At 42.1% G+C, this 26,537-nt stretch overlaps 1 protein-coding gene across 1 annotated transcript; it reads right to left on the minus strand.

The window, feature by feature from the left end:
• Positions 1-697: 697 nt before the first annotated feature.
• On the minus strand, positions 698-26,493 carry epg5 (ectopic P-granules autophagy protein 5 homolog (C. elegans)). Its single transcript, XM_042487703.2, has 45 exons — positions 25,867-26,493; positions 24,289-24,939; positions 23,417-23,677; positions 23,123-23,321; positions 22,868-23,004; positions 22,644-22,751; positions 22,483-22,556; positions 22,222-22,330; positions 20,908-21,022; positions 20,680-20,830; positions 20,426-20,587; positions 19,968-20,125; positions 19,664-19,815; positions 19,226-19,366; positions 18,636-18,797; positions 18,430-18,552; positions 18,077-18,339; positions 17,509-17,649; positions 17,252-17,396; positions 16,242-16,439; positions 15,728-15,835; positions 15,510-15,632; positions 14,733-14,899; positions 14,398-14,634; positions 14,185-14,308; positions 13,909-14,053; positions 12,991-13,162; positions 12,126-12,288; positions 11,885-12,027; positions 11,614-11,770; positions 10,556-10,750; positions 10,247-10,460; positions 9,361-9,548; positions 9,028-9,235; positions 8,334-8,409; positions 7,002-7,105; positions 6,735-6,910; positions 6,077-6,301; positions 5,780-5,989; positions 4,159-4,303; positions 3,815-4,057; positions 2,345-2,558; positions 2,036-2,254; positions 1,803-1,917; positions 698-1,709 (listed from the first exon to the last, which is right to left on the minus strand). The coding sequence occupies exons 1-45, from the start codon at positions 25,918-25,920 to the stop codon at positions 1,527-1,529; spliced, it is 7,758 nt and encodes a 2,585-aa protein (XP_042343637.2). The 5' UTR covers positions 25,921-26,493; the 3' UTR covers positions 698-1,526.
• Positions 26,494-26,537: the final 44 nt, after the last annotated feature.

Raw genomic sequence — 26,537 nt, forward strand, 5'->3', positions numbered from 1 at the left:
GTCTTTGTGTCTCTCTCACTTGTTCTTCACAGCTTGATTCATAATAAAGCAGTTATTTGACCCTCTCCATGACATGTCCAGGGAGTACACGTCAGTCGTCCTGCTCTCGGAGGCTCCACGCACTACATATGGTCCCCAGTCACAGAGCTGGATTAGTAAATACCAGTTGTGAGACATTCAACTCCCTTTATTGAACATAGTCTTGTCTCTTCTGTGCAGCCCGGCTCTGTAGCTCCTCCGTCCTCCAGCAGCAGCCCCACAGACCCATTCCTGATCACTGACTCATAAAAAAGAAATGCTTTTGACATTAACAGTCGCCACAAAACACAGGCAATAAGGCGAGCTCCGGGCTGCAGAAGTGCAGCACGATTATTATTGAGATGGCACAGAGCAACACAAGTGGTGAGTGTAATTAAAATGGGAAAACTGCCTTGGATGTACAGTACAGTGTGGAGGTCTTATAAATCTGGATCACAATGTGCCTTTGTCCTCACATGAACCAGCACATTTTTGCACATAGATCCAGTTATATACTCCAACATGACATCCCTGCTCTCTTACTAATACCAACAGCAGTTTGAGAGCGCACTACTTGGTGTGGGGCATTGTAAGTGGTACTTTGTGTGTACTTTCTAGTGCATGTGCATATTCAGCCTGTAGTTTTTGTACCCAACAGAGACAGATGAAGCAGCTGGAGTTCATGGTTAAGATGGTTTTAAGTTGCTGAGCAAATAAAAACAACATCTCTTTGGCAGAAACAAGGAAAGCACTTTTGGCCGGACATGAAAATAATACTGGCAAATGTTCTGTTGCTTGACCTGATCACTTCATACAGGCAGCCACTGTGCAGCACCTAGTTTTGATTTCAGATTGTAGCTAGATGCTAGCATTAACAGCTGACTTTAGGGAGTTGTAGCAGGCATCCAACTCTGCCATCCAGCTTTTCCTGGCATGTTCCCCACCCCATTTTTAAGAAGTTGCTACTAAACTTATGGGCCTATTAGATCTGTCTGTCAACTTCCTCCAAATAATCTGTGGACCCTTCAACTTTTTCTGTTAGATTCCACATGTAGGTGCCGAAACTCACACCTAAAGCCCAGCTTTGATTCATGAACAATAAATATGTGCAACTTCCTCTCAAATCAAGAACAGAACATATTGTGGTGAAAACCAACAGGCAAGTTATATAAAAAGCAACAAGGCATAAACATGAGAGAAGGAGGCAAAGTGCGAGTTGAAGATTAGGGGTTTGCGCATGACATTTCTTCACTGGTTTTAGTACTCTCTACTGAACATTACCAGTCAAAAAGTATTTGTTAACTAATGCACAGCGAGCTCTGATGAACAGTCAGCCCTCTCTGATAAGATATGTAACTCTTGCTGATAAAACGGAAACAGCAATTTAGTACCACAGTCATTACTTGAAAACTTTGTGCTCCAGAAAGATTTTCTCCGTGCAGAACAGAGATTTACTGTCAGTCTATTCACGTCCTCTCCGATCTCCAGCAGGTCAGGTCAGGTCATGGCTAACGGATGACGTGTAGGTATCTGAGGTCAGGATAGAGGAGGTTAGATAGCAGGGCCAGCAGCCGGGGTCCATCTCTGAGACAGTGTCCTGGGTAACGGATGAACTGGACAGCTTTATTCACCGAGTCCTCTAACTCGGCATACTGCTTATTGCTGGGCATGGCCTCCAACACCCCCAACATCTGCACCCATGAAAAAGGAAGAGAACCACAAGTTTTTTTAGATAATTGTGGACTAGAAAATGAAAGCACTGTACTTGCAGTTTTGTTGCGTACTTGCTGTGCTTTTGCAGAAATCTGCAAGTCACTGGTGGGCTGGAGTCGAAGCTCGGTCTCTGATGGCACCTGTATCGACAGGAATGCTGCCAGACTGCGTACCACCACCCTGAACCTAGATGTACAGCAGACAGGCATTAACAGATGGTTTATCAGCATTGATGAATTCATATTTTCCTCTGTCTGTTTCCTTTGCATGTTTTCATTAGTTAATAAAGTGCATGTGAGCTTACCTATTAGAAACGGGAGACCTCTTCCCCAAGCCGATGGCTCCTAACAGCCCAGAGTTCAGTCTTTCTTCTCCCAGCTGAAACAGCCTGGTTTGCAACCTCAACAGACCCATGATGACTCCTGACACCTCAGTCTGACCTGCCTGCAGCTTCAGCTGCTCTGCTGACAGACTCAGTGTTTTGTGCCACCAAAGAAACAGCTTGGCTTCATCACCTGGACCACTGGACACGCAAAAGCACACATGTTGTCGTGCTAAATTGACTTTTAAAAGACATTTACAAGCAACCAAATGAGAGAATGAGGGGTCAAACCTTGGGAAGACCTGATTGGTCCATGTGTTAATTAAAGCCAGAGTCCTCCTCTCCTCGGCTGCTGTGCGTTCAGAGTTGAGGCGCTGCAGGATGAAGGCATAGAGCGTCAGGAAGCTGCCTCCTGATTGGCTCTCAGACAGGAAGTCATCCACTGTGAGCTCAGGCACCTGCAGTGCTGCCAGCACAGGACCCCAACCTACAGACTCCTCCTCAGCTGAAACACACCACAGAGAAACAAACATGAATGCTTGATATCACAGTAATCTACTGATACTAAAAGAAGAAATTTAAAGGACTAAACAAACTTTTTGGGACTCCTACGAGGAGAGGACTCCAGTAAATTAATCAAACAAAAGCTCGGGATTTAAAGGAGCTGTATGCAACATTCAGAGCGTTTCTATGAGTCTGAGCCAGGACTGCCTGCACTTGGCTCTCAACATGGAGGTGGCTGAGCTCGTGCTGGAGGTGCTAATGGTGCCAACAGTGTGAACAGTGCTAACTGAGGCAATTAGCTAACCAGTGATATACACACACACAGGGACTCGCTTGCACTAACATGCTCGTGCCTCAAAAAACCCCTGAAAAACTCAAATGACAACAAATGCTAGCCCCTTTAACTATGCCTTTTCAAGGTGGGCACTGTTATTCCTCTGCAACAGTAGTAACAGTGCAGACTCATTGTCTGAGTTAAGGGGACAGCCAGCAGGATGGGATGGGTGTATGTTTTGACGATGTGTGCGTGTGACTCACTGACCAGAGATTTAAAGAGCAGCTAGAAGCAGTTAACAGCTAACTCAAAAAAGAAGAACAGTAATTGATAATGTCGGCAAACTGGGAAAACAAGGAGGCCCGGGAGCTCCTTACCCTCAGAGCAGAGGACGAGATCAGCTGCTATATAACAGAGCTGGTAAATCATTGTTGTTGCCATGTTACGCCATTGGTGTTGTTTAGAAAGTGCTGCCAACATATATGTTATATGTCCTACTAAAGGCTGACGGTGCTGTGTTTAATGTCAGGCCCATCACACATCTTTTGCTTCCTGGACGCCGGTATGCTGTCTAAAATCATTCACTGCATGCACTGCATGATGCTGCGTAGGCAGCATAATGAAAGGACACCATGCATTGCACTATGTCTGTGTGAATATAGTAAAAGAGGCAGCGTGACTTCACTCTCTGCTCAGGACACCATGATTCCACCATATCTTCACAGAGCAAACACTGGTTTTCTGTTATATTAATGCTCTGAAAGTGGCATACAGCTCCTTCAAATGTCTATCTTATGTAAGTTTATGTACAGCACATTAAGATATTAATGGCTACATGTGTGCAAAACAGAGATATAAACCAAAGATGAACTCTCAAGCTCCTTCTTCTTGCTGTAACAGTGAGCAGTAAACTGTATAAGGTTTCCCAATAAAAGTAGCTACAGTCTTCAGTTAGATAAAACACAAACTGTAGCTTTGTGTACCATGGTTGAAGTGCGCTGTAATGCACGCCTCCATGATCCGCGTCATGTGCCGCACTGATGCAAGACAGCGGGAGCAAGCCGTGAGAAGAGGCAGAATAGGGAAGCCCCTCCCCTTCCTGTCCAACCAGGTAATGACATGGGCAGCAAGCGCCTCGCCTGTTGAGACACCAACTCCATTCAGCAGTGCCAGAGCATCGCTGAACAGACTGCAGAACGCCATGTGCCTCTGCTCCAAACCTGTCTCTGTAGAGGAGAAAAGGAGGAGGTTGTAAGGTCATGGTAATGAAACAATATATTACAGACGGTTATTAATGTTGTTGAGGAGGACTGTAAGGACGACTCACCAGGTGGGTTGAATGTGACGACGCTCTCCAGGAGTGACTCCAGCTGAGCCTCCAGGCTGCTGAGGCTGATGCTGCCTCCTTGTTCCAGAGTCACCAAAGACTGCACACACCAGCACACATACGCTCCAGCCTTCAGCGTCTCCTCCTGACAGCCGCAAAATAACACAGAATATAGCTTTTTAGTTCGTTGGATTAATGCTATACAGATATAGACACCTATAAACCATTTATTTATGAATACTGGTTTATATGCAATTTATCTTATTCAAAAAAAGATTTTTCAAAGTAAAAAGAAAAAAAAAGGTGAAATCTGACCCTTGAGGTAAAATATGACACCTTTACCAAAAGTTAATACATTAATTCACTTCTGATATTTCTAGTAAGTTTCTTTTTTTTAAATGTTTGTACAAATAAATCTTGTTTCTACATGTTTTCATGCAGATTTTTGCTATAATAAGCAGTACAAATGTTTGGCAGCACCCTGTGTTGAAGAAATGGAGTTGATAAAATTAAAGCAAGAGTGCATTTCTGGATCTTAGAGCTGTTCTGTGTACAGTAAAGCCTGGAAGTATATTTTGCCAAAATCCAACAACTTTGGAGCATTATCAAATAGTGTATAAAATTGCCTTCTGCCGCTCTACGTCAGCAACTGTAAGGATTAAAGTGATACATTTATGTAATTTGGGTGAGTGATACAGAGCTGGCAAAGAAAACTGAATTGTTTAAGTCTAAATTTAATTCGGATGTATCAAGCCTCCCACTTTTCCACAACGTGTATCTGCCTGGGGCAGAGTGGATGCAGATATAAGAGGCACAATTCTTACTATATATTCTCTGACATTAGTGCTCCTCTGTATAATACAGTTGTTCAACAACAGTCATACTGTATCAAGCATCACCATTCAACCAGGAAACTGACTCATGTAATTTCAGCTGTAAATTTTTAATAATTTAGTAATGAAGTTATTAATGATTGCAGTGCCAGAATTATTTTTAAAAAAATGATGTACTGCATACATAAATCATCAGTAAGTATGTTGTACTGTAAAGCTTGACTGGGCTGAAATCTACCACAAACAGAGCTTAAATTTGGGATATTATTTTAACTTTAGTACTGTTGTAATGACTCAATCTAGAATTTAAAGGAGCAGTTTGTTCCCAAATCATACTTTTCCCTTCTCCCTTGTGTTGCTGAGTGTTGGCGATATCAGCCACAGAGACTTTTGCCTTCTCTTTAGTATAATGGAAGTAGATGGCACTCTGCTTGTGGAGCTCAAAGTGCCAAAAAAAGAGAGAAAAACTCAACAGCAATGTGTTTTTCCAGACATCATAATCAGGTTACTCAAGATAATCCACAGATCTTGTTGTAAGTAGTTTCATTTAGGAACTATTTTCAGATTCATTTATTTCTGATGCTCTGAGCACCACAAGCTGAGTGCCATCTCGTTCAATTTTTTTTGAGAGACAGCAGGCATCTCTACAGCTGATATCTCCAGCACTCAGCCGCTCACACCAAAACAATCTTGATTGATAAATAGCACTACAGGTTATCAAAAAGATTTATGAAGCTTTTAGAAATGTGGGATTTGACTGTAAAACAAACGGGTTTGTTTAGTCTCACCCTGTGTGGGGCTTCATTAGGGCGGGGGTGGAGCCCAGCAGCGCTACGCAGTGACTTCAGCAGCAGCTGAAGAGCAGAATCACCACTGAGCAGCAGGGAGGGAGGGTAGTGGGTGCTGACGTATCCCAGAATGCCTTGGTATGAGGACAGGTCCAGTTGATGCCAGGGCAGAGAGGTGGATTGCACCAGTAGACTGAGCAGAGGGGAGTCCTGGAGTTGGAGGATGAAAAATATGAATTTGTGAAGAAGGTACAAGAGGTTGGACCCTGATGAGAAACCAAAATAATCTGGACTCACCTGTTGACTCAGGATTTGCTCCTCTTTTGCCAGAAAAACTAGCATGTAGAGTAGATAGACTAACATTGTATGTGACTCCTTCTGAGTGCTTGTGTCAGGTAGAGTTGGATATGTTGTCATGGTGGGGGGCGTTTGTAGGTGGTCACTTAGGACACTGACCCAGTTGACTTCACATAACACTTCTCCTAGAAAGAGGAAGCAGCTCTTGGGACTTCCTCTCTCCACCTGCACGCACAGGAAGGTGATAAAATACACAAAAATCCTCTCCGACAAAACAGAACTGCAAACGAAATAAATCTCTTGGGTCTCACCTGATTAGACAAAATATTTATTACTTCTATTTGTTTGACGCATACTTAATGTTCTCTGCACATTCATGGCTAAACTGATAATCCAATTCTCTTGAGAGTAATGAGTTGAAATGTATCTAATTTGATTAGGGAGACTTTTTTAAGCTGTGCAGTTTCTTTATAGCAGCCTCTTCAGAACCATGTGGGTTTTGAGAGAGTGTGTTTCCAGGAACAGAGAAGCTAATAATAGGAACTAGGGGCCAAGGACCGAGGTCTAAAATTAGCTAGCTCCCCTGTGTCATGCATGTCTAGACCAGTCAGCAGTGTCGGGGGTTAGAGGTCAGGAGTTAGAGGGTAGGGTGTCTCACATTGAAGAGCTGCTCCATTAGCTGGGTGTCGGGGTGCAGGTGTCTCCAGGGCAGGCTGCGCAGGTGTGTGTGGTACAGGTACAGAAGGTACTCAGGTGTACGGGGAGAGGTGCAGCTCTCACAGTACTGCATCATACACAGCCACAGTGCGCCTCTCTGGTTGGGGAGCAGGCGATCTGCAACACACGCACACACACACACAAACACAAAGTAAGTTTAACAGTACACACTCATGCATGTGTACACACAGGACTGCTGGGAACCCACCTCTGAACTTGTGATGCAGAGTGTCGGTGAGTTGAGCGTACAGACTGACCAGAAATCCTGCGGCACTGGCGTCTGTCTCCAGCCAGGGGTAACACTTGAGGTTACTGAGACAGAGAGACACACATATTGACATCCTCTTTGTTTTTCATTTTCCTTACCCTGAAGAGAATTAAACTGCTGTCTGTGTATCGACCAGGAGAGTCACAACACAAACCTCAGGCTGCATGAGAGACTTTAGAGTGACATGGCTGACTTATAACTAAACATCTAATATGGCATTTTCTCTATGAGCAGTGTCATGTTTGTAGTTTATTATCTGTAATGTTTGGTGAGCTTCAGAGATTTAAAAAAAATCCCACTGTTGTTTTACTTAGGTAATTAGTTCTCAGATTTTTTTGGGACAGCACTCCTCTATCCATTTACATCCCTTACTGTCCCCATCGGTTAAAATGTAGGCTGTCTTCCCTAAATTTAAATGCTAATTACTATTCTTCATCATTAAAAAAACAAAGCATGACATTGAATACCAAATAACAGATCTGATTAACCTGGACAGATAAAATATCAGTTTCTCAGGGAGCAAAAAAGCAACGTGAATAGAAATTATGTTGTGTGTTTTGATTGTTAGAAATTGTTTAATTGTTAGAAATTTGACATTCATTATTGATCACAAACAGCAGCCACTCAGAAAGCAGTTATTTGGCAACAGAGCCAAATGAGAAGCATTTATAACAATTGTTCTGTGGAAAAGAAGAGCAGCCTAAAAAGAAAAAAATCAGAGGTTACTGAAAGAAAAGTAGAAGGATATAAGGTTTTTAATATCATAGGCCTATTTACTTTCAAAGGAAAGAAGCTAAGTTGCATTGAAAGTTCGTGTGAGCCTGAGCATGTTTAGTGGTTCGCTGCCAATTTCTTCACTGCCAAGTAGTTAGTTTCAGCTGTAGAAGCCTACTTGTAGGCAAAGGCGTACCTTTCATGTCACACGAAAGGGGGACACATAGGCTGTAAAGTGTGGGAGTGGAAGTCCTCCCTCAGGAGATTGTGAGCATCAAACACTTCATTTCCTGCATTCTGGTGAATTTCACCAATTCATGGTGTAAATGTCACCATAAGACTACTACAACACTCTAATCATCTGCTATCTTCTTGCAAAAATGAGCAAAGATTACATCTGCAAAAAATTGTGGAATTTTGAATAATTGTTATCTGCTGCCCTCTCTAGAGTCAGCTCTGTCTGTGCTCACATCTGTGCCACATCTGCCTCACTGACAACAGTTCGCCGATGATCTAAAACCAACATCTGCCTGAGAGCTGAGGGTGTGCTGTACTCACCCGCCATCATCAGTGTCCACAGGAAAGATCCAAGGCTTAAATAACTTCACAATCTTACTGTGTAGGTCCTGCAGAGCTGCAACAGTGCAAGATACAATTCACTTCAATACTGACAGATAACAACAACACATATGCACAAATCAGCTGAATTCAATTAAAAATAAAACATAATTATCTTATAATTTGTCACTCTACACAATTTTTCAAGCAATTGGCAGTTGAAATACATCTTTTCGCAAATCCTCCCTACACCTTTACTCAAGAATCAGCATTGGTGTCGCTATTATCATTACTGTCATTGTTATTATCATTAATAGTATTATTACAATTATTATTCTTTTTAACAAGCATAATGACAATGATGCCTTTTTATCGGATTCCTTTTATATTGTCCTACCTTCTCAGTTTATGTTTTTAACGTATTTTTAAATATATGTAGTATTTTCCCATTTACATGCTTTTATTTTGAGTCCACGCCTGTCGTATAAAATGTACTATATAAATAAACTGGACTTGACCCATAGCACACACATGCAACAAGGAGGTAGCGTAGAGTCAGCCATGAACTATGACCCTGGAAAAGTTTGGGGATTCGATGCTTTGTTTCTGGAGCCCGCGCTCCACCTTTGACTTTGGACTGAACTACTGCTGCCCTGAAGTATTACTGTCCTCGACATGTGCTGACATTTATTACCTTTCATTGTTTTGCTGCTGCCCACTGACTCTCTGGCACAGCTGCTGAGCTGCATGCTGATCAAACAGCCAATCAAATGGTCCCAGAAGGAAACAACATCACTGATGTAAGGAGTCCAGGCTGAGTAGAGGCCGAAACTGCGGAGGTCTGGCTTACTGAGACGACTCCGTAGGAAGTACTCACTCAACCACTCAACTGTCTCATCAACCTGTTGGAAACCAGAGAAATCACACAGTGTGTTTGGAGTCATTTTATATGTTGAACATTTGACATGTTGGCTAATATCAGATCAAGAAGTTTGTGTCTACGAATGACAACACCAACTTTAGTTACCTGCTGAGGGGAGAGGCTGATGGGGGATCTGAAGGGAGAAGCCAGAGGTCCAGCAGCACGGCCAGAGACATCAGTGGTGCTGAGCATTTGTTCAGTTTTGCTCTTGGTATTGCGGGACGGAGGTAAGCAGCCCAGCACTCTCAGAGTCACCTTCCAGCACTCTGGACTCAGTAACTGGTTTGAGGAGCCTGGTGAGGTTAGAAAATGAGTTGTTTATTGAAGAAGTTTCAAACCAAACCCCTTAAACTTAATATTCTTGAAACAAAAACTCTCTTATCTTTGATGTTTGATTTTGTAGCTTTGCCTTCCTTTGCAATCATTTTATCTCACAGGGACAGAACATTCTGTCTTAATAAAACACCTTAATTACACACACACACACTTATGGGCACATTTTCTATCTAATATTTGATTCAGTAGCTTTATGGAATGATTCAGCTTACTTTAATTTTAATTAATTAATTAATTCTATCTTTTGTTGGTGGGAAGATGAGTAGGAGTTATTCTTTCAGAAGGATGAATGTGTTTTGATGAATCACTTGAATGAGCAACAACAGGACTATAATGGTCCTTGCTTTTAAGTGCATTTCCAGGCAAAGTGTAATATAACAAAAAATATGAAAAACCTGCTGTTCGTGCAAGTCTTTGATGGTGGGTTCTTAATCTGTACTAGTGTGTAGTCTAACGTGACCTAATCTTTCACTGTTTGAATTTCCTATGGGCATTTGTGCAAGATAGATTTTTTAAAAATGGTGTTTCATGATTTGAGGAAATTAAGATTCAAGCAGTGGCTTAATGAGTTAATAACTACTGTAATCAACAGATTCATTTGTGCAGCTTTTGTACACAGACTCACAGACACAGACTCACAGACGCAGACACCTACTGGTCATAAGCAGACGCAGGCAGTCACTGTAGTGATCAGGGAAATGGTGGCGTAAAAGCCAGGTCCAGTGTTTGGTAAAAAGGTGAAAAGGTGTTAGAAGTTCAGGCTCAGGGTCTCGGCCGCAGACGCAGAGAGCTCCGTGGACCAACTCCAGCAAACGGGTTCTCTCCGCAAACACAGGATGGGCTTCATTTAGCCACTGGGACAAATCAAACTACAGAGGGAGAGACGGAGGAGGGTGACTGGAACTGGACTGCTTCCGGTAGACATCATATTTCTCAAATGTGTTGTATTTGGGTGTAGGCTAACCTTTGTGAGCAGCATGAAAATGACATCAGCACTGTCGAGGTGTAAAGATGTCACCACGTCTTGGTAGAGAAAGACCAGTTCATTGGGTGCTGAATTGGGAGTGAAGAACGGGGAAATGAGCGGGCAGAGACGCCTCTGCTGCAGGATTGTCTTCAGGACACGACCACATTCCTCTGGATTGCCCTGGATAAAAACCTGGACACAAAACAGCGCGAGTTAATTCAAATGTGACCAGAAAGTGTGATGATAGTGTGAACCTGCCCCTTTAAATAATCAGTTGTTTACGGCTTTATCCGTAGAACTTTGGTTTTGTCAAAAGCCTCCACAGTGAACATAGAATCCAAAAACTGAGAAAATTCTTGATGAATTGAAGTCACAACAACAGCAAACTTAGATCAAAACATCCGTCTACAAACTCACACAACTTGCGCAGTATAATACAAGTCTCATTTATCCAGGCATATGCACCCAAATCTTGCTAAAACCTTACGATTTAAAACACTTTCTCATAAACAGTGTCTTGCACAGATAGGTAGCACACCCGGGCAACTCAATGGAGGGCAAGATCAGAGTTTAAATGCGTGTGCTTGCCCAAATGAACTGCCAGTGTTTTAGTGTTTTAAACATTGAGGATTTAGCAAAAGTGCATTTGTTTGACTGATAAATGAGACTTGATGCCTTGATTTAATTTTACTGTCGTTAAACGTGGACCCCCTATGACTTCAACTGATCAAGAATGTTTGCTGTTTTTTGTTTTCATTGTTCACCGTGGAGGCATCCAAGAAAAGCAGTATTAGTAGTAATACCAAAAGTAGTAAAAGAAGTATTCTTCAAAATTTCAATGTAACATAGGGTGAGTAGCTGATACACAAACAGTCATTTTTTGGGTGAAATATTCCCATAATCCCTGGGCAGCAGACTTTTCTGATTCAATCAGAGTGACAATCTTCCCCATGGTTATATACTATCCTAACTATAATCGGGCATTTCAATTTAAAGCTAAACAATGCTATAAATCTTGTACTACTAAGTGTGTGTGAGTATGTATGTACACGCACCTGTCCCAGTATCTCCACACACGAAGAGAAGTATTGGCGTGTTGGGGGATGTCGCAGTGTGTCTTCACACACAAAAGAGACTACCTGATAGAAGGCGGACACCCCAACATGCTGCACCGCCGGTGATTTCTGAGCCTTGTACATATTCACCAGCGCCCTGAGCAGATGAAAATGCATTAATCACAACAGATGCCAGTTTCTCCCAAATCTCGTATTCATTGTGATGAATTTCCTGTTTTGTTTTTCAGCAGAAACAAATGTTAATACTGACGTGATAAAGTTCTCAGTGTGGACAGCAGCCTGGGCCAGGCTCTGAGGTGGAGGAGCCATGGCATCAGCTTGAAGCTTCTTGACGTCCCTGCGCAGTGACGTTATCTGAGTCTGCACTGCCTCCTGTCTCTGGACACGCTCACACTGTTAGAGAGACCGCACACAAACACATTCATATATCACGACAAAGAAACAATAAAATGCACAAAAGCATGGCTAGTATGTGGTTTTAGTGGTCGCACTGTGACAGTGATGTTTGCAGCCCCCTGGCATGGCTGTCCGCTCTTCCCTTTACACTCCAAGGCCATGGTGACCTGCTCTGGTTGGTTCTTGTACAGCAGAGGAAGGCTCTCCAGCAGTTCCTGCTCCATCGCCACCTGCTGGGCTTCACGTGCCACTGCAATCCTGACACGAAGGTGAACAAGCATTTTGTAATCACTGGGTAGCTTTATGATTTTTGTTTGGATGTGTGCTGTTTGTTTGAGTCTGAATAAGTGAGCACAGTTCTTTTTATGCATGTGTGTTCGTACAGACATCACAAAATGAAAATCAAGGACTGATCGTTACTTTTTTAAGTGCTATTTTTTCAATTTCATGGACTTCACTCAAAGCAAAAAAAATCATTTTCAAACGTACATTTTTTATTAAACATAAATAAATGTCGCTCTTTTCTGTGAAGGGTTACTTATCACACTCTTTTAAGGCTGAACTGATTTTAATGCCGAGAAGCTGACACAGGGACAAGCAATGTCCTGCACACTGTAGTTTATTTTTTTTTTACTTTGCTCAACTCTTAAAACCAGCAAGTGTTGGCATGGCTAAACTTAACATAAATTAAATTAATGAGTTGGCTTTTCACCAGAATTTGTTTTCCTCTCTCTTCAGATGCAATAACTCCGCCGAAAACTGAGAGTGAAACTTAAGTTCCAGCTGGCATCGTTTCTTTGCTACTTTCATTTGAATTTCAAGGACCTTTTAAGCACATTGTAAAAAAACAGGGGGGCTATTTAAAAGAATTCCAGTACTTGATGTTTTCCCACTCAAAATTCAAGCTCTTCAAGCATCTTTGTACAAACCCTGAACTGATGATGTGGTAATGTGGTTTACCTGGCCTGGTCCTGCAGGATGCTGAGGTCCTGCCGAAGCAGTTCAGCAGCAGCTTTAGAGTCAGTGAGGCAGACAGTGGGGACTTCAGCTACTGGAGGCTTCTGCTGCTGCAGCCCTGGAGCTGGACGGGGAACTGGATGCTTCTGCAGGTTGGACAGGATACGCTCCCTCGCTGCACACATAGAGATTCACAAAGCATGACATTAAAACGAGAAACTACCAACAAAAAAGTGATTATCTGAGCTCATATCTGTTCAGTTTTACATTTACCACTGCTGAAGTTTTCATCATCTTCTGAATTTAGGCTATCAATTTCGGCTCTGTTCCATTTCTTTTCATTTGTTTCTTTCTTACTTTTTACTTCTTTTTCACATTTCAAGGACAGTAGGCGAAAAGCAAATGAGACACACAAACAAAAAAGGTCATTGGATGATCAGTGTTTCAAGGGGTATTTGCCTAATTAAAAATAAAATATTGCACAAAGTACACACAGTAATTATGAAAGATCTGTGTCACTGGCAAAACAAACACACTTTTCCCACAATTGTACTCACAGTAGAATTGAGTAGGTCATAAGTTTTAGAAGATGTAGGTGTTTAACAATGTGGGAAAAAAAGGCCAGCGATGTTTTGTGTTTCTGGAGCTATTTTTTGTAATGGACTTTTTACTTGCTGTCAGACAGATCTTTAGGAGGTAGATTTTATCTTTGTTTTACTGAATGCGATACTAAAACCCAGGGTTTTTAAGATTATTATGTCTGCTTCCTTCCAGAAAGTCTGAATAGAAAGACTAGAAAAAAAAATTATGATCGACTATGATTTCTGCACATTCCCTCCAGCAGCATTAAAGCTTTGTGCCAGTTTGTTTAGACTTCTGTTTGGGACTGATAAAAAAGCAAATCAAGTTTTGGCTCGGTACCATTGTTGATGCTGGTATAGTCAGTGAAGCCGGGGTTTTGGGTCTGTAAGAAGATTGGCTCACTCTGCACTTTTTCCCACAGAGACAGAACCTCCCTCTCATCGTACTGCAGACGCTCCTGATCCACGTACTCCAGCCACAGCTCCTACAACAAAACAGACAACACACATTCAAACGTAGGACCTACATGATGTAACACTGCATAGTGAGATTATTTACAACTGCTGAATGTGAGTGTTTCACTCTGAATGTAAACACGCATAAAGACAAACCCACCTGCTGCCGCTGCATCACCTGTGCCAGTCTGTGTGGTTCATACTCAGGAGGAAGGGAGGGGAGGTATACTTCCTGCTTCTGCAGAGTCTCATCATCCAGCCACACGGCAAATACACCAAACAACCTGTAAACAAGCAATCAGCTGCGATCTAAGAGCCCGTTAACCCTGTCAAACATGTATTTAAGTGCGCACATAAAGCCTCAGTGACTTACCTGACGAGCTCTGTGTGTAGCTGAGGAGAAGTAAGGTGAGGGGGGCGGAGATTGTCGGGGCTGTCGTCACCCTGGCTCTCTGATGAAGGTGTGTGTGGTGGGGGCACCCTGAGGGCCTGGCTGGCAGCATGGTGGAAATCAGAGACCTCCTGTATTCTCTGTCTCAGGTCTCTGAGTAAAGCGGCCTGAGAAGAAGCCTGGAAAAACCTTCGGCCAATACAGCCACATGCAGCCAGCCTGGTGGACCACACACACAAAAACATACATTGTCATTTTAATGCAGCCTAATTCTTTGTTCTCGGACTAAAAAATAGCACTGTGCGTGAGCATCATACCCATACTCTGGTCCTGGCTGTCTGAGGTAGAGTTGTAGGAACTTCTGCCAGACCAGAGGAAGGAGGGGGTGGTCAGGAGGCGTGGCTAAGGCCTGGCACACCCAGCGGTAGACCTGCAGCCGCTGCAGAGATGGTGCCACCGGCAACTTCAGTCTCTGCTGCGCCCTCTGGCTCAGACACAGACACAAAGATATCACCATCCACATACAGCCCTGGGTATAATGAGCCAGCAGTAGACCAGGGGCCTCATTTCAGAAACATGAGATACGAATACTGAGATAAGATAAGATTAGTGGTATGAAAATTGACGGTTATCATTTCGCATACATTTTCTTATCTACGGTATTTTAAAAAAAAGGCAAGCGGATGGAAAATCTAACCTGCACATGCTGATTTCCTTTCCCCCTCAACTGCCTTTCAAATGTTTTACACATACATTTATTAATAAAATGATTTTGATTTTTTAATTATGATAAAATGTTTGCTTGATCAAATAGTAACTAATAGTACTAATAATAATAGCAAATAAGTGTATATCATCATAGTGTGAAACTGTTATTTTTATGATGCAGTTATTGTACGATAAAAATCTAAAACCGGTGCAGCCCTAGATAGGACAGGACACAGAGATGAGTTTAGGAATTGTTTCTGTAATAGGAAGATAGTATTTTTTCCAACGTCTTGTAAATTCTCTGTGCCAAGTGACACTGCGCGCCTGCTATAAATAAACATAATGCTGATATATCCTCTTTGACAAATAAATATATGTTTGTGTACCTTCAAGGCTTGTTCTGGGGAAATGTTTGGCTCTGACATGAGCTCATGTTCAACACAGCGTCTCAGCTGAGAGTCTTCCTCAAACACGCCCTCCATATTCAGCACCAGCCAGGCGAACCAAACCTACAAACACATAGACGACAGCTGTCAGGACCGAGAACTTCACTAATGTGATCAAGAGTACTGGCATGTACTGTGGGTGCTTAGGGAACCCTTACCTCCGCACTCAGGGATTGGCCCTCTATGAATGAGGGTGTAGCATTTCCAGCAATCCAGCCAACCAGAGAGGAGAGCAGACCCCGATCTCCATGGTAACCCAAGGCATTCTGCATGAAAACGGAAAAATTTACAGCTATTGTTGGTGTCACTGTGCTTGTTAAGCCTGATTTATTGGTCCTTGCTCACTGATGGAACCCTTTTACTTGTAACTCATGGTTGGTTTACTTATACTTTCAGAATATAATTGATACCGAATCAGTTTTATCACAGTTTAAATGAACCAATTACTGCTGCATAACTATAAAATTCAAAGCTTAATGTGTTAAAGGTAATTGTTCAGCATCCATCACCACCTACCTATTCCTCTCATTGTAATGTGCAACCCAGTAATGTTAATATTTATCTTTCTAATGTTACTGAAGTTGATTTGCAGTGATAAAATTCAGCATCTGCACCTTTGAAACCCAAAGAGTCCCTAAATAATGCAAACCTCCAGCACAACTAAATAAATACCTTATGCTGTTGGTACAGAAGTTTCTGCACACACTCCTCCTGATGGTGTGTGAACGCTGCACAGCAGATCTGATCCATGAGGAACAGCACTGTTTTGTCCCGGTACCACATGTTCTGCTGAGTCAAAATCCCCACCCAAAACTCCAGCACCGCTGCAGCACCAACGCGACCAGGCTGTGAGCTCTCCACCACGTGACTCTGGAAGACAAAACACACACATTTACATACGTCCTCTTCAGATTCAGAATCGGCGATGTGTATGTGTGCACATGTGACTCTTATGTTGTTCTCAATGTACATGCACAAAATAGACATTCAGCTAAAAACAAGAACAACAGAGCTGAACAAGGCAAAGTCAAACACTTGTCTACTATGATATCTACAGATATAAATATACAGATAAAAAGTGTATATATACAGACATACAAACAGATATATAAAAAACAACACAGTGGAGTTTGTAAACAGCTGGACAATGGTGCAGAGTACTAATGGTGCTGGAACAAATATAGAATGATAAATATAACAGGCTGCCTACAAATATGAGGTGGGTGGATATTACAGGATGTTCAGTGTGTACAGCATGCTTAAATTATGTTTTTCAGATGTTTCTTTGCATGTTTATAGTGTGTATTTAAACTCTGAATGATTATAAATAACTCTTTTGTTTGAAGAAGATGTAGGGCTAAAGCAACTTATATTAATTTTGCATGTTATTTTGGCTTTAAATTTGATACATCTGTAAATAAGCCCCTTTTATGGAGTTTATTTTGTGCACAGGCTACCAGCATTTTTTCAAAGTAAAACTTCAATGTTTTTCCTTTTTGGCTAAAAATAACTGACAGCTGCATAGACAGACAAAGTAAATACTTTGACGTCTGTTTCAAAATTTCTTCCAAATCTACTAATTCTTATGGTAGTTAAACCTTTTTTTCTTGGAAGCTGATAATTACCTGTGATGACTGAAAACCTAGAATTCATCTTTCCAATAAAAGCTTGCTGTGACAAACCTGAATAACACTGTTCAGCAGTCGGACATTGTCTCCATAGGTGGTGCCTGTCAGGAGTGGTGCAACTCGGTGAGTGACCTGCTGTGTCACACCTTGAGGACACACGCTGTCGTACTGCAAGAACAACTGGATACAGCTTACAAACCTGGCAAAAACAGGGGGACGACAGTCGAGGCAAGAATGTATATAAATGTTTGAGGTACAGTAGCTGCTACAACAAATATCTTTCATGCGTGTGAAGGTTGTATCGTTCTTACTGAGAGTTGTTGAGCAGGTAGAAGCTGAGAGGGTAGGTTGGGGGGAGGATGTTGTTAAGAAGATGCACAGCAGCTCTCAGGTGGCGTGATTGAATCAGACTCTTCAACAACCCGACTCCATCAGTGCAGAAGTGCTCTAGACTAGAAAATCATCCCGAAAGAAAATCCACAGGAGATTAAATTTGAGTTTACAAGTTTAAATAAAGCATGAATATAACAGGGTGTCTATAAGGTAACATACACTCAAGCTGAATGCTTTTTAAGACCAGTTCACTATAATTTTTAAACAAATTTAAGAATGATTTTTGGACATATAATCTTCTTATCTATCAGATTTGTAACATTAGAAATGTGGACTTTGACACAGAAGAAATGGCAAAAAAACAAATTCAAAAATGGAAATAATACATTAAATTAGATAAAATATTTGTGCAATTAAGACCTCACTTATGCAAAATTTAGCCTATTGGATGACTTTAAAGGCCTGATATTCATAAAATTGAATTTAAGAAATATTTTTAAGCACCTGCAGACACCCTGTGAAGGCATTGTGTGAGTGATTACAGACCTATGTCCCACTGTTGTCATCGCAATGGACAGGTAGCATCCAATAGGGATGCCTGCTTTTACAGCCCTGATAACAGAGTGCATGCTGGGCGAGTGTGTAAGCTCTGGAGGTGGGTTTGACGCCAAAGCAGGGACCGACCAGGCTCCTTTAGGGTTCTGAGCGTTGCCATGGAGCTTCAGCCGCAGCAACAGCTGCCATGCCCATTGACTAAAGGACGCTTCAGGAGACACGCCCAGACGAAGGACACTGGCGAGGTAAGACACCTGCAGGGAGGAGGTTCAAGAGAGAAAGATGGAAAATGAAGCCATGGTCGTTCACACGGAACATCTGTGAGCAAAGAGTGAACGGGTCACCTGTTTGATTCCCTCTGATATGAGGCCAGTGTACGGTTTGTCAGTGAGGTATTTCTGATAGGCTTCAGCCACCAGCAGAGCCACTTCACTGTGGAGAGATGAAGACAAGGCCAGGGAGCCATCCTGCAAGAGCAAACAGCTTTAACTTAACTCCTGTTGTGCTCAAGGTGTCTGGACACATCTGTTTTTAATGCATCACTGACTACCTGTGTGTAACCCCAGTTCAGACCCTCCAGGATGACGCAAGCCAGCCGGTTCTCCACAGCAGACAGAGGATGCTGCTGCAACCAGGCTCCAATCACACAGATCTCCTCCGGCCGTGGCCGCCACAGACTCAGAGGCAGCTCTTTGCACAAGTACAAAGCCACCTAACACACACATGTTGACACAACACAAGTGTAAAAACTCATAAGTCTGAACTGAGTGTTGAATCAGATATTTTTCTATCATTTGGGGGGTGCTCTAGGTATATTTTAGGTCACAATACTGTCTTTTTCTCTTCTCTCTCTTTTCTCTTTTTCCTTTCTTATTTTCTCAAAGACATTTTTCATGTATTGTTCACTGATTAAATGTGTAACAGTAAAAAGTATGGTTCTTGACAAAGTGTCAGACAAACACGCACAAGCTTGCGTGAAGTATTCTAATTGTTTTTTGTATTTTTCTTTTTCTTTATACTGATACATATGTAAATGTTCTCAAAAAATAATATATAAATAATATAATAAAAATATATTTTTCTCTCAGTCTAGGCAACTACGTACAGTTAAAACCTTAATAACAGAGTAGCAATACCAACCATTCCCACAGTTTGTATGGTCTCTCTCAGTCTCTCCAGGAGGACAGAGATAACGTAGGGATGGGCTGTTGCTATGGCAGCCAGCAACTCCCTCCCCACTTTGGAGTAAGTTTCTCTGGTAGACACGCTCACATAAGATACCTGGAGGAAAAATAAGAACAGAGATGTCAAAGAAGTGATAGGTACTGCTTTCTAACTGAGGGACCAGGGCGATGAATCTTTAACTAGTGTTATATATCCTTGAAACTTTGTGTTTTCTCTATGTTGCTCTCCTGTTTTCATATTGGCTACCTTCGGTACTTTACATAGAAAAAACACAGTGTCTTAATTCTTGTAGTCTATAGATAATACCTGAATGACACATACAAATTACTCTACAACTTTATTTTAAACATGTCTTCTCTTCTAGTATTTTTCCTCTGCATCACCTCATCATACCTGGTACATGAGCAGAGTTATGGTTGTGATGAACGCGGGGTCAGAGTGCTGAGTTGGTGTGGCCATGTGTGCTAGTGCGGTGAGGAGGGAGATGCCATCAGAGCTGTTCACTTCACACAGCCAGTGTTCAAACCTCTCCTGGTGCTCTGGGTCTACAAACAGAGACATAAAATAAAATATGACGCTGGCAAATATCAACATCAGACTCGGCAGACTCTTAAAACTGCATTAAGATTAGGATACATTGAGCTTTCAATATGATGATGAATGGACATTTAAGTTTTACTACAGAGCCCATGCATACCTCTAAGAGCCTGAATGCATGAGCGTGTGTCACCAGCAGTGCTGAGTGTTTCCAGTCCTGCTGTCTCAGCGCACTGCATAGCATAAAGGACCCTCCACAGCATAGAGCTGGACAGAGTACCATACGGCATCTCGGACATAAACAACCAAATGCCCAGCCTGGAAGAGAGAGAAAATCAATTTGAGATAATCTTTCCATGTTTGGTAGTGTCTCACGTGAGCATTTCATTTGGAATGTATTTTTATTTTTATTTTTTGTGTGTTTCTTTTCTTTTCCTTTTTTAACATGTTTTGTTTTGTACATGCAAGACTGGAAGATGGTTGTGAAATAACAGTGTCTTGTAATCCCATGTGGGATGCGCCAAAAAGGCATGACATTAAAATAAGAATAATGATTAAATATTACCATAAAGGTAAATAAAGTCCAGTTGAATTGGAAACTTAAGGCCAATTCCTCACCTTTTGTTTCGGAGCACATGTAAAACAGCTCTGAGGAAGAGATTGTCATATTCCAGCTGCAGTTTGTCCAAAGACAGAGAGTGTCCATGAGAGCTGGATCCACCAGCACCAGTTATACTCACATACTGGGCCCAGTGATCGCTGACATAACACACTGTCATTCTGAGGAAAAAGAGAGAAGACAGCATTATGAATATATGATGTTATATTCTGTATATATGCATAGTATTACTGAACATTACTGTCACACTGACCGTATGATGTGTCCTATTCGTTTAACGAGCTGTCTGTATCGTGCCCTGTTGTATGTTTGGAGTCCAAGAGCGAGAATTTCAATGAGTGAGGAGGCAAAAGCAAAAACACGCATCATCTTCTGACTGGAACAGGCCTGGGGTTCATACACACCTGGAAGCACAGAGGTGAGTCAGTGCAGACATGAGTGAATCAAACCAAAGGACAGACCGGCAGACAGACTCCCTTACCCTGCTTGCTCATCCCCAGCATGTTTGAATAGAGTTGCTGGAACGGGAATTGGGTCAACAGAGAGATCAGATCCTCCTCACAGAGCAACAACCAGCTGCTGTCTGGATCCTCATCCTGAGCACAGGAGAGAAGAAGGCAAGCGTGAACACATTCTGCACTCTTAAGAAAATACGTTTTGTCAGTCTCTTTGTGCGTTATCAGGTCTGTGGTAGTTAGTGTGAGAGTGCACGTTGCATCATGAACATTCTGTATTAACCATTCACTCTTTATCATTTACCACCTCAGATCTGTCACTGTACACACGTATCTATAAGCAACCCTATATCCTATATTTATCTTCCATAATGATAACCTGTTTTTGGCATTGTATTGAATATACTGGAGTGCACTTTATTTGTACCTTACTGTTATCTAGTGTTTATATTTTGTTGCACCTACTGTTAAGTTAATTTATTTATTTTTTTTATTTTGTACTCTTTTATCTGCATTCTTCCAACTTTGTTATGCAACTGCTGCACAGATATTTCCCTCTGGATAAATAAAGTTTTATCATATCATATCATGTTATCTTATGGTACCTTATTGTATCTTATCTTACGCTGTTATCTTATTGTATTGTAACTTATCTTATTGGATAGAATTGCAACTTACCATATCATATCGCATTGCATCTTATACTCGTTTAGGCTAACAGTTTTTTAAGCCAGGATGCAAATGTGGACACTACTTCATTTTTTTTTATATAATATTGTAATACCACCACATTTCATTAAAGAATAAAACAAATTTAAAGTAAAACAATGACAATAATAAATCACAGTGTCTTAAAATGTTTCTATGTAGCAAAATAATACTTTTCTTGAGGGTTCTCAACATGGCGAGGTTCCTGAGCACATTCAGAACACATTCGCACTGGCAGCCGTCGTGGTTTTAAGCCTGCAGGCTGATATTTAACCAGTCAAAGGTGTTCATTTGGCACCTTGTTTACAAAAGCCTTGAATGTGACTCAGCAGACCAGAAGAATCAGACTTACAAATTAATCATCTACAAGCCTCAAAGACACATCACATTTTCTTGAGAGACACACAGACTGGGCACTTTTTAACAAAACATCACAACCTGAGATGAAAACAAAACAGATGCTGTTTTTACCAGGAAAAAAACAGCTTTCATTTCTAGCACCGTCTCAAATATACACACCTTTTTAAAGTGTCTTACACATTAACTTAGCCCCATTTTTCAAATAATGTCTTCAAACTCTGATGTGGAAGATTTTTCTCTTTTTTATGTAGTCACTGGCCCCTCAAACATACCTCCTCTCCACCTTCATCCACCAGTGTCCAGTTGCCAGACTCAGGTCCAGAAGCTGCTGAGCTCTGGCTCTCACACGGCTTCAGATGCGCCAGAAATTCTGCACGGTGTCTAAGTCAAAACAAAACAAGCCACAGGTTAGAGATGTGAGGTTGTTAGACCCTGAAAGGATGACCTGGACTGTCAAAGAAAACCAAAGACATAAAGACTGAACAGTTCACAGTCAGTGGGTAAGAAATTGCTAAAATGGTTCTGATATTTACCCGGCAGGTGACATTAGGACGGCTAGAGCTTGCATGAAGTGCTGCACGCCACAGGAGTTTCCCCAAACTTGGATCTGAGGCAGAAATCGTGACGACAGCTCTAGTCAGTGTGGACAACACTTGACTCGACACCAAAAAATGAAGAGCTGTCCCTGACTAACCTGAAGGAAGGGTGCAGCCCACTTGCCAACCCCTGCAGGACAGCACAGAAGATGACACAGCAGGTAGAGGTGTTCTCCTGACCCTCCAACATGCAGCAGAACCGCCACCTGGAGAGAAGGACAGCACCATGAGGAGACACCAAAATAAAACTCCATGCTCCATTGCAACCAATGGAGCATGGAGTAAGAAAAGTTTTACAGTGTTTGTGTGTGTGTGTGTGTACCAATCTCTCCAGCCAGTGATGGATGTCTGTCTGAAACTGTGTGTCATCCAGGACTCTGCGAGTGAAGCTAAACAGGACACTGACGGCCTCTTTCAAGGGCTGGAGAGAACAAGGCTGCGTTTGGCTGCCAGAACAATCTGATAACAAAAACAAACACAAAGCTGATATAGAGTGTGTAGTTAAAATCGGCCATGAGAGGCATGTTTACAACAGGCATGTTATGGCCACTTTAAGAAGAATTTAAAAGTCTCTGACCTTTTAGTAGACAATATAAGTACGATTCCACCTGTAGGCGTGACAGCAGAGCCGTGTACGCATGTAGTGCCACCTTCTGATGGAGCAGCTCACTGCGAGCTTCAAACAGTCTCCTCAGCTCCGCTAGCACACTCTGACTGAACTCTGCCTGCTGGAAGCGGTGGTACCCACACACCTTCGATTGATCTGCACACACACCCTGCAGGGAAGAAATGATATTAACAGTGTCACTACAGCAGAGGACCATTGGTTCATAGTTGATGATATTCAAGCGTTTTGTTTTAAGCACAACACCTGAAGTGTGAGCTGTTCATCTCTGAAGCTCCAGAGACGATTCTGAGTGCTCTTGCAGTCGGAGGACTGTGTATGCAGCTGTGTGTGTGACTGGGTCAGCTGTCTGCGGCAGCGCCAATAGTTCTGCAGCAGTTCGGTCAGTTCGTGGTTCTCCTGCCGGGCTAGAGCACAGAACTGGGCTGCACACACTTCAACGGCTTCTAACCAAGCTCGTAAACCTCCAGCGGGCTCCCATACACTCAGCTGCTCCAGTGAGAACGGCTGCAGACGAAAAACATGGAGGTGAGAGAGGTTATCTGATATGTCAACATATATCTTTATATAAGGACACAATGAATGTTGCCACCTTATAACGATGCCATTATCTGGGTCTGGGCAATATTGAGACAATCAAGTATTACAATAGTTTGATTAAATACCTTAATTTGTATTTTACGTTGGATGATGATGATACTGTGACCAAACAGGTAGAAGCAATTAGTATTTACTTAGCTGAACAGTCTAATAAGATACAGTCATTTTAAATATATTACAGTGACTGTATTGTCCCAGTAAATGTTAAATGTTATTTTCATTTTAAGGCTACATCATGCCCCTGATAATGATAACATAACAGCATAATGTGCGCCCACATTAGAACAATTACATACTTAATCAGCTTGTGAAAGCTATCTTGCCTCCACCAATACACACTCAATCTCTCAGAAACACAGAGTGAAATTATAATGCACTGGCTTTTTACTGTTGTCTAATTGTGTCAGGGGAAAGACATGATGTGTATAATAAAGACTGTAATTAAACCCATTCAGTATTTATCCATTTGAATAACCTACAGCCATACTAATAATCTAAGTCAACGTGTCTGAGAGTACCTGGATTTCTGGAGCCATCTTGGGTAATTCAGGGTAGAGTTTGCTCCTAGAAAGTTCGGCTACAGACTCGACAGGCTGCAAACTTGGAGGGGAAGACTCCTGCTCAGGAAGCGCCAACACAGCAGGCCCCTTTTCTCCATTTTTCACAGCTTCCTCACAGAGCTGCATCACAGGGCCTTCCTCCAGTGTTGGGAGAGAGGGGTACAGTGCAGGGGCATTCGGGGCATTGGGAATCTGAAACTGAGTCGAAACACTCAGCTGATTCCATGACTCTGTCTCTTTATCCAACTCGGTGGTCTGTGCTGTGACTTTAAGCTCAGCCTCCTGAGCTGCTACTCCAACATCGTCCTCTTCCTCCGTTTTTGCCTCTGTCAGCTGCACTGTAACCTGTGGTGTTGACTGTGTAGTCTTAGATAACACCGATGTGGATGAAGTATGTGATGAGGATGTCTGTTGTTTCTCAGAGGGCAGTTCTGAGGGCTGCACTGTGGTCTCAGGGGGCTGAACAGGGTCTCGCTGCTCCTCTACTGGCTCCTGATACGGCAGACTGAGCGGGATGTCGGTGAAGCCAGAGGTCGGGGCTTCATCACAGACAGATGAGGGAGCTGTGGCTCTTTCGTCTTCCTCCGCCTGCTTCTGCTTCCTGACCAGCTGCAAACATAACAAAACAAACAGGGTGAGAAAATCTATTTTCCTTTTCTAACTCAGCCTGTGCTGCAGTTTACTACATGTGACGAGAAGAGAAAATTATGATTCATGTGGCAAAAAAATGTTTTTTGTTTTTGTACCATAGAGTTTTAATGTGAGGTTTTCAACTTTCATGAGGAAAAAAAAGTAATGCCTGCACACTTAATCCCTGCTACACAAGTTTAATGAAGACAACGTTTCGATCCAACTTGGATCTTCATTAGGTCAAAATGTTTGAAAAGATGAAACCACACCTATATTTATACATAGGTTGGTCTATGGTGGCAGGTGTGGTTAACCATCTGAACCACTCAGGGACGTAAAACAATTGACAATAAACAGTTCAAGAAAATGAATAGGAAATACATGGAAGAAGAACACAGGGAAGGAAAACAGTGATGTCGAGGCCATATTAAAAACATAAAACATAACTCAATTGATATAAAAATGTATATTAAAATTCATTTTATATCAAAAAACTTTATGTTAAAATTCATCATCAGTCTACATCACCTGTGTTTAAAGGGCATTAAATTAAGGTTAAGGGAGAACAGAAGTCATCTCCAACACATACAAAACAGACATCTAAAAGAAAAACAGATCAAATTCCAATACAGGAATAAAATCCAAATTGGGGAAGACACACAGCTGATATATTACCAACCAAACCTGTTTTTATTAATTATCTAATTTGCACTTATACTTGCGTGTCTGAGTCTAAAAAAAATATTTTCCAGTTTCTCCCTTTCTAAGACATTATATTATGTGTTGGATTGGATACTAAATAGCCCAGAGTTGCGTTTTTAACTGCCCCTAGACCAGTTCATGTTGAATAAGCCTTTCACGTGTGGCCTCAAAAGAATAAAGACATAGAGGGTGTTGGTTATTCACCTGAGACTTCCCACTGCTTTTTGTCTTGGTCTTCTTTGGTCTGACCGCCTCCATCTTTAGTGTCTCAGATCACACTAACACACAGATGACTGAGATGTCTCCTGGTGGAAACGATGCTGACCAACTGACCACGAGCAGTCGTCATACGTAAACTGGATCCAAACAAACAACAACCATTAGCCGGAGAAGCTAGCTAGCTCTGCGCTGTGATAAGCAGCCAGTGCCTGGCTGTGTTGTCAAGATAAACACTTGTCAAGGGCTGTAAACAAAACACTCAAGCCTGGCCCGTTCTGAAATGTCGCTGGCTGTCGAGGATTGCAAGGTAACAACTAGCATGTCTCTAAGCGTGGACAGAGAATACATTTTTGAAAAACGAAACCAGTCCCTGCAGATTAAACTCAACTGAAGACGCTTCACGGAAGCTAGGCTAAGCTAACGCGTAACTATTAGCTCGTTTCTCCCCAATAATCTGTTCAGCAGCGGCTCTCAGTTTTCCGTATTGTTGATCGTGTTATCAAAATAAGATTTCATCACGTCGGATCAAATGACAGGCTTGTGGTTGTCCCGTCTGCTGGTCAGCTGTCATTTGTTTTGTCTCTTCCAGGAACTCCGCAATCACAATCTTTGATCACGTGTCTGCTCCACCTCGCTACGGAACGCCAGAGAGCCCA

Source organism: Plectropomus leopardus, chromosome 4, assembly GCF_026936395.1.
Source record: "Plectropomus leopardus strain MGB_pleo_1.0 chromosome 4, ASM2693639v1, whole genome shotgun sequence".
Lineage (NCBI taxonomy): Eukaryota > Metazoa > Chordata > Actinopteri > Perciformes > Serranidae > Plectropomus > Plectropomus leopardus.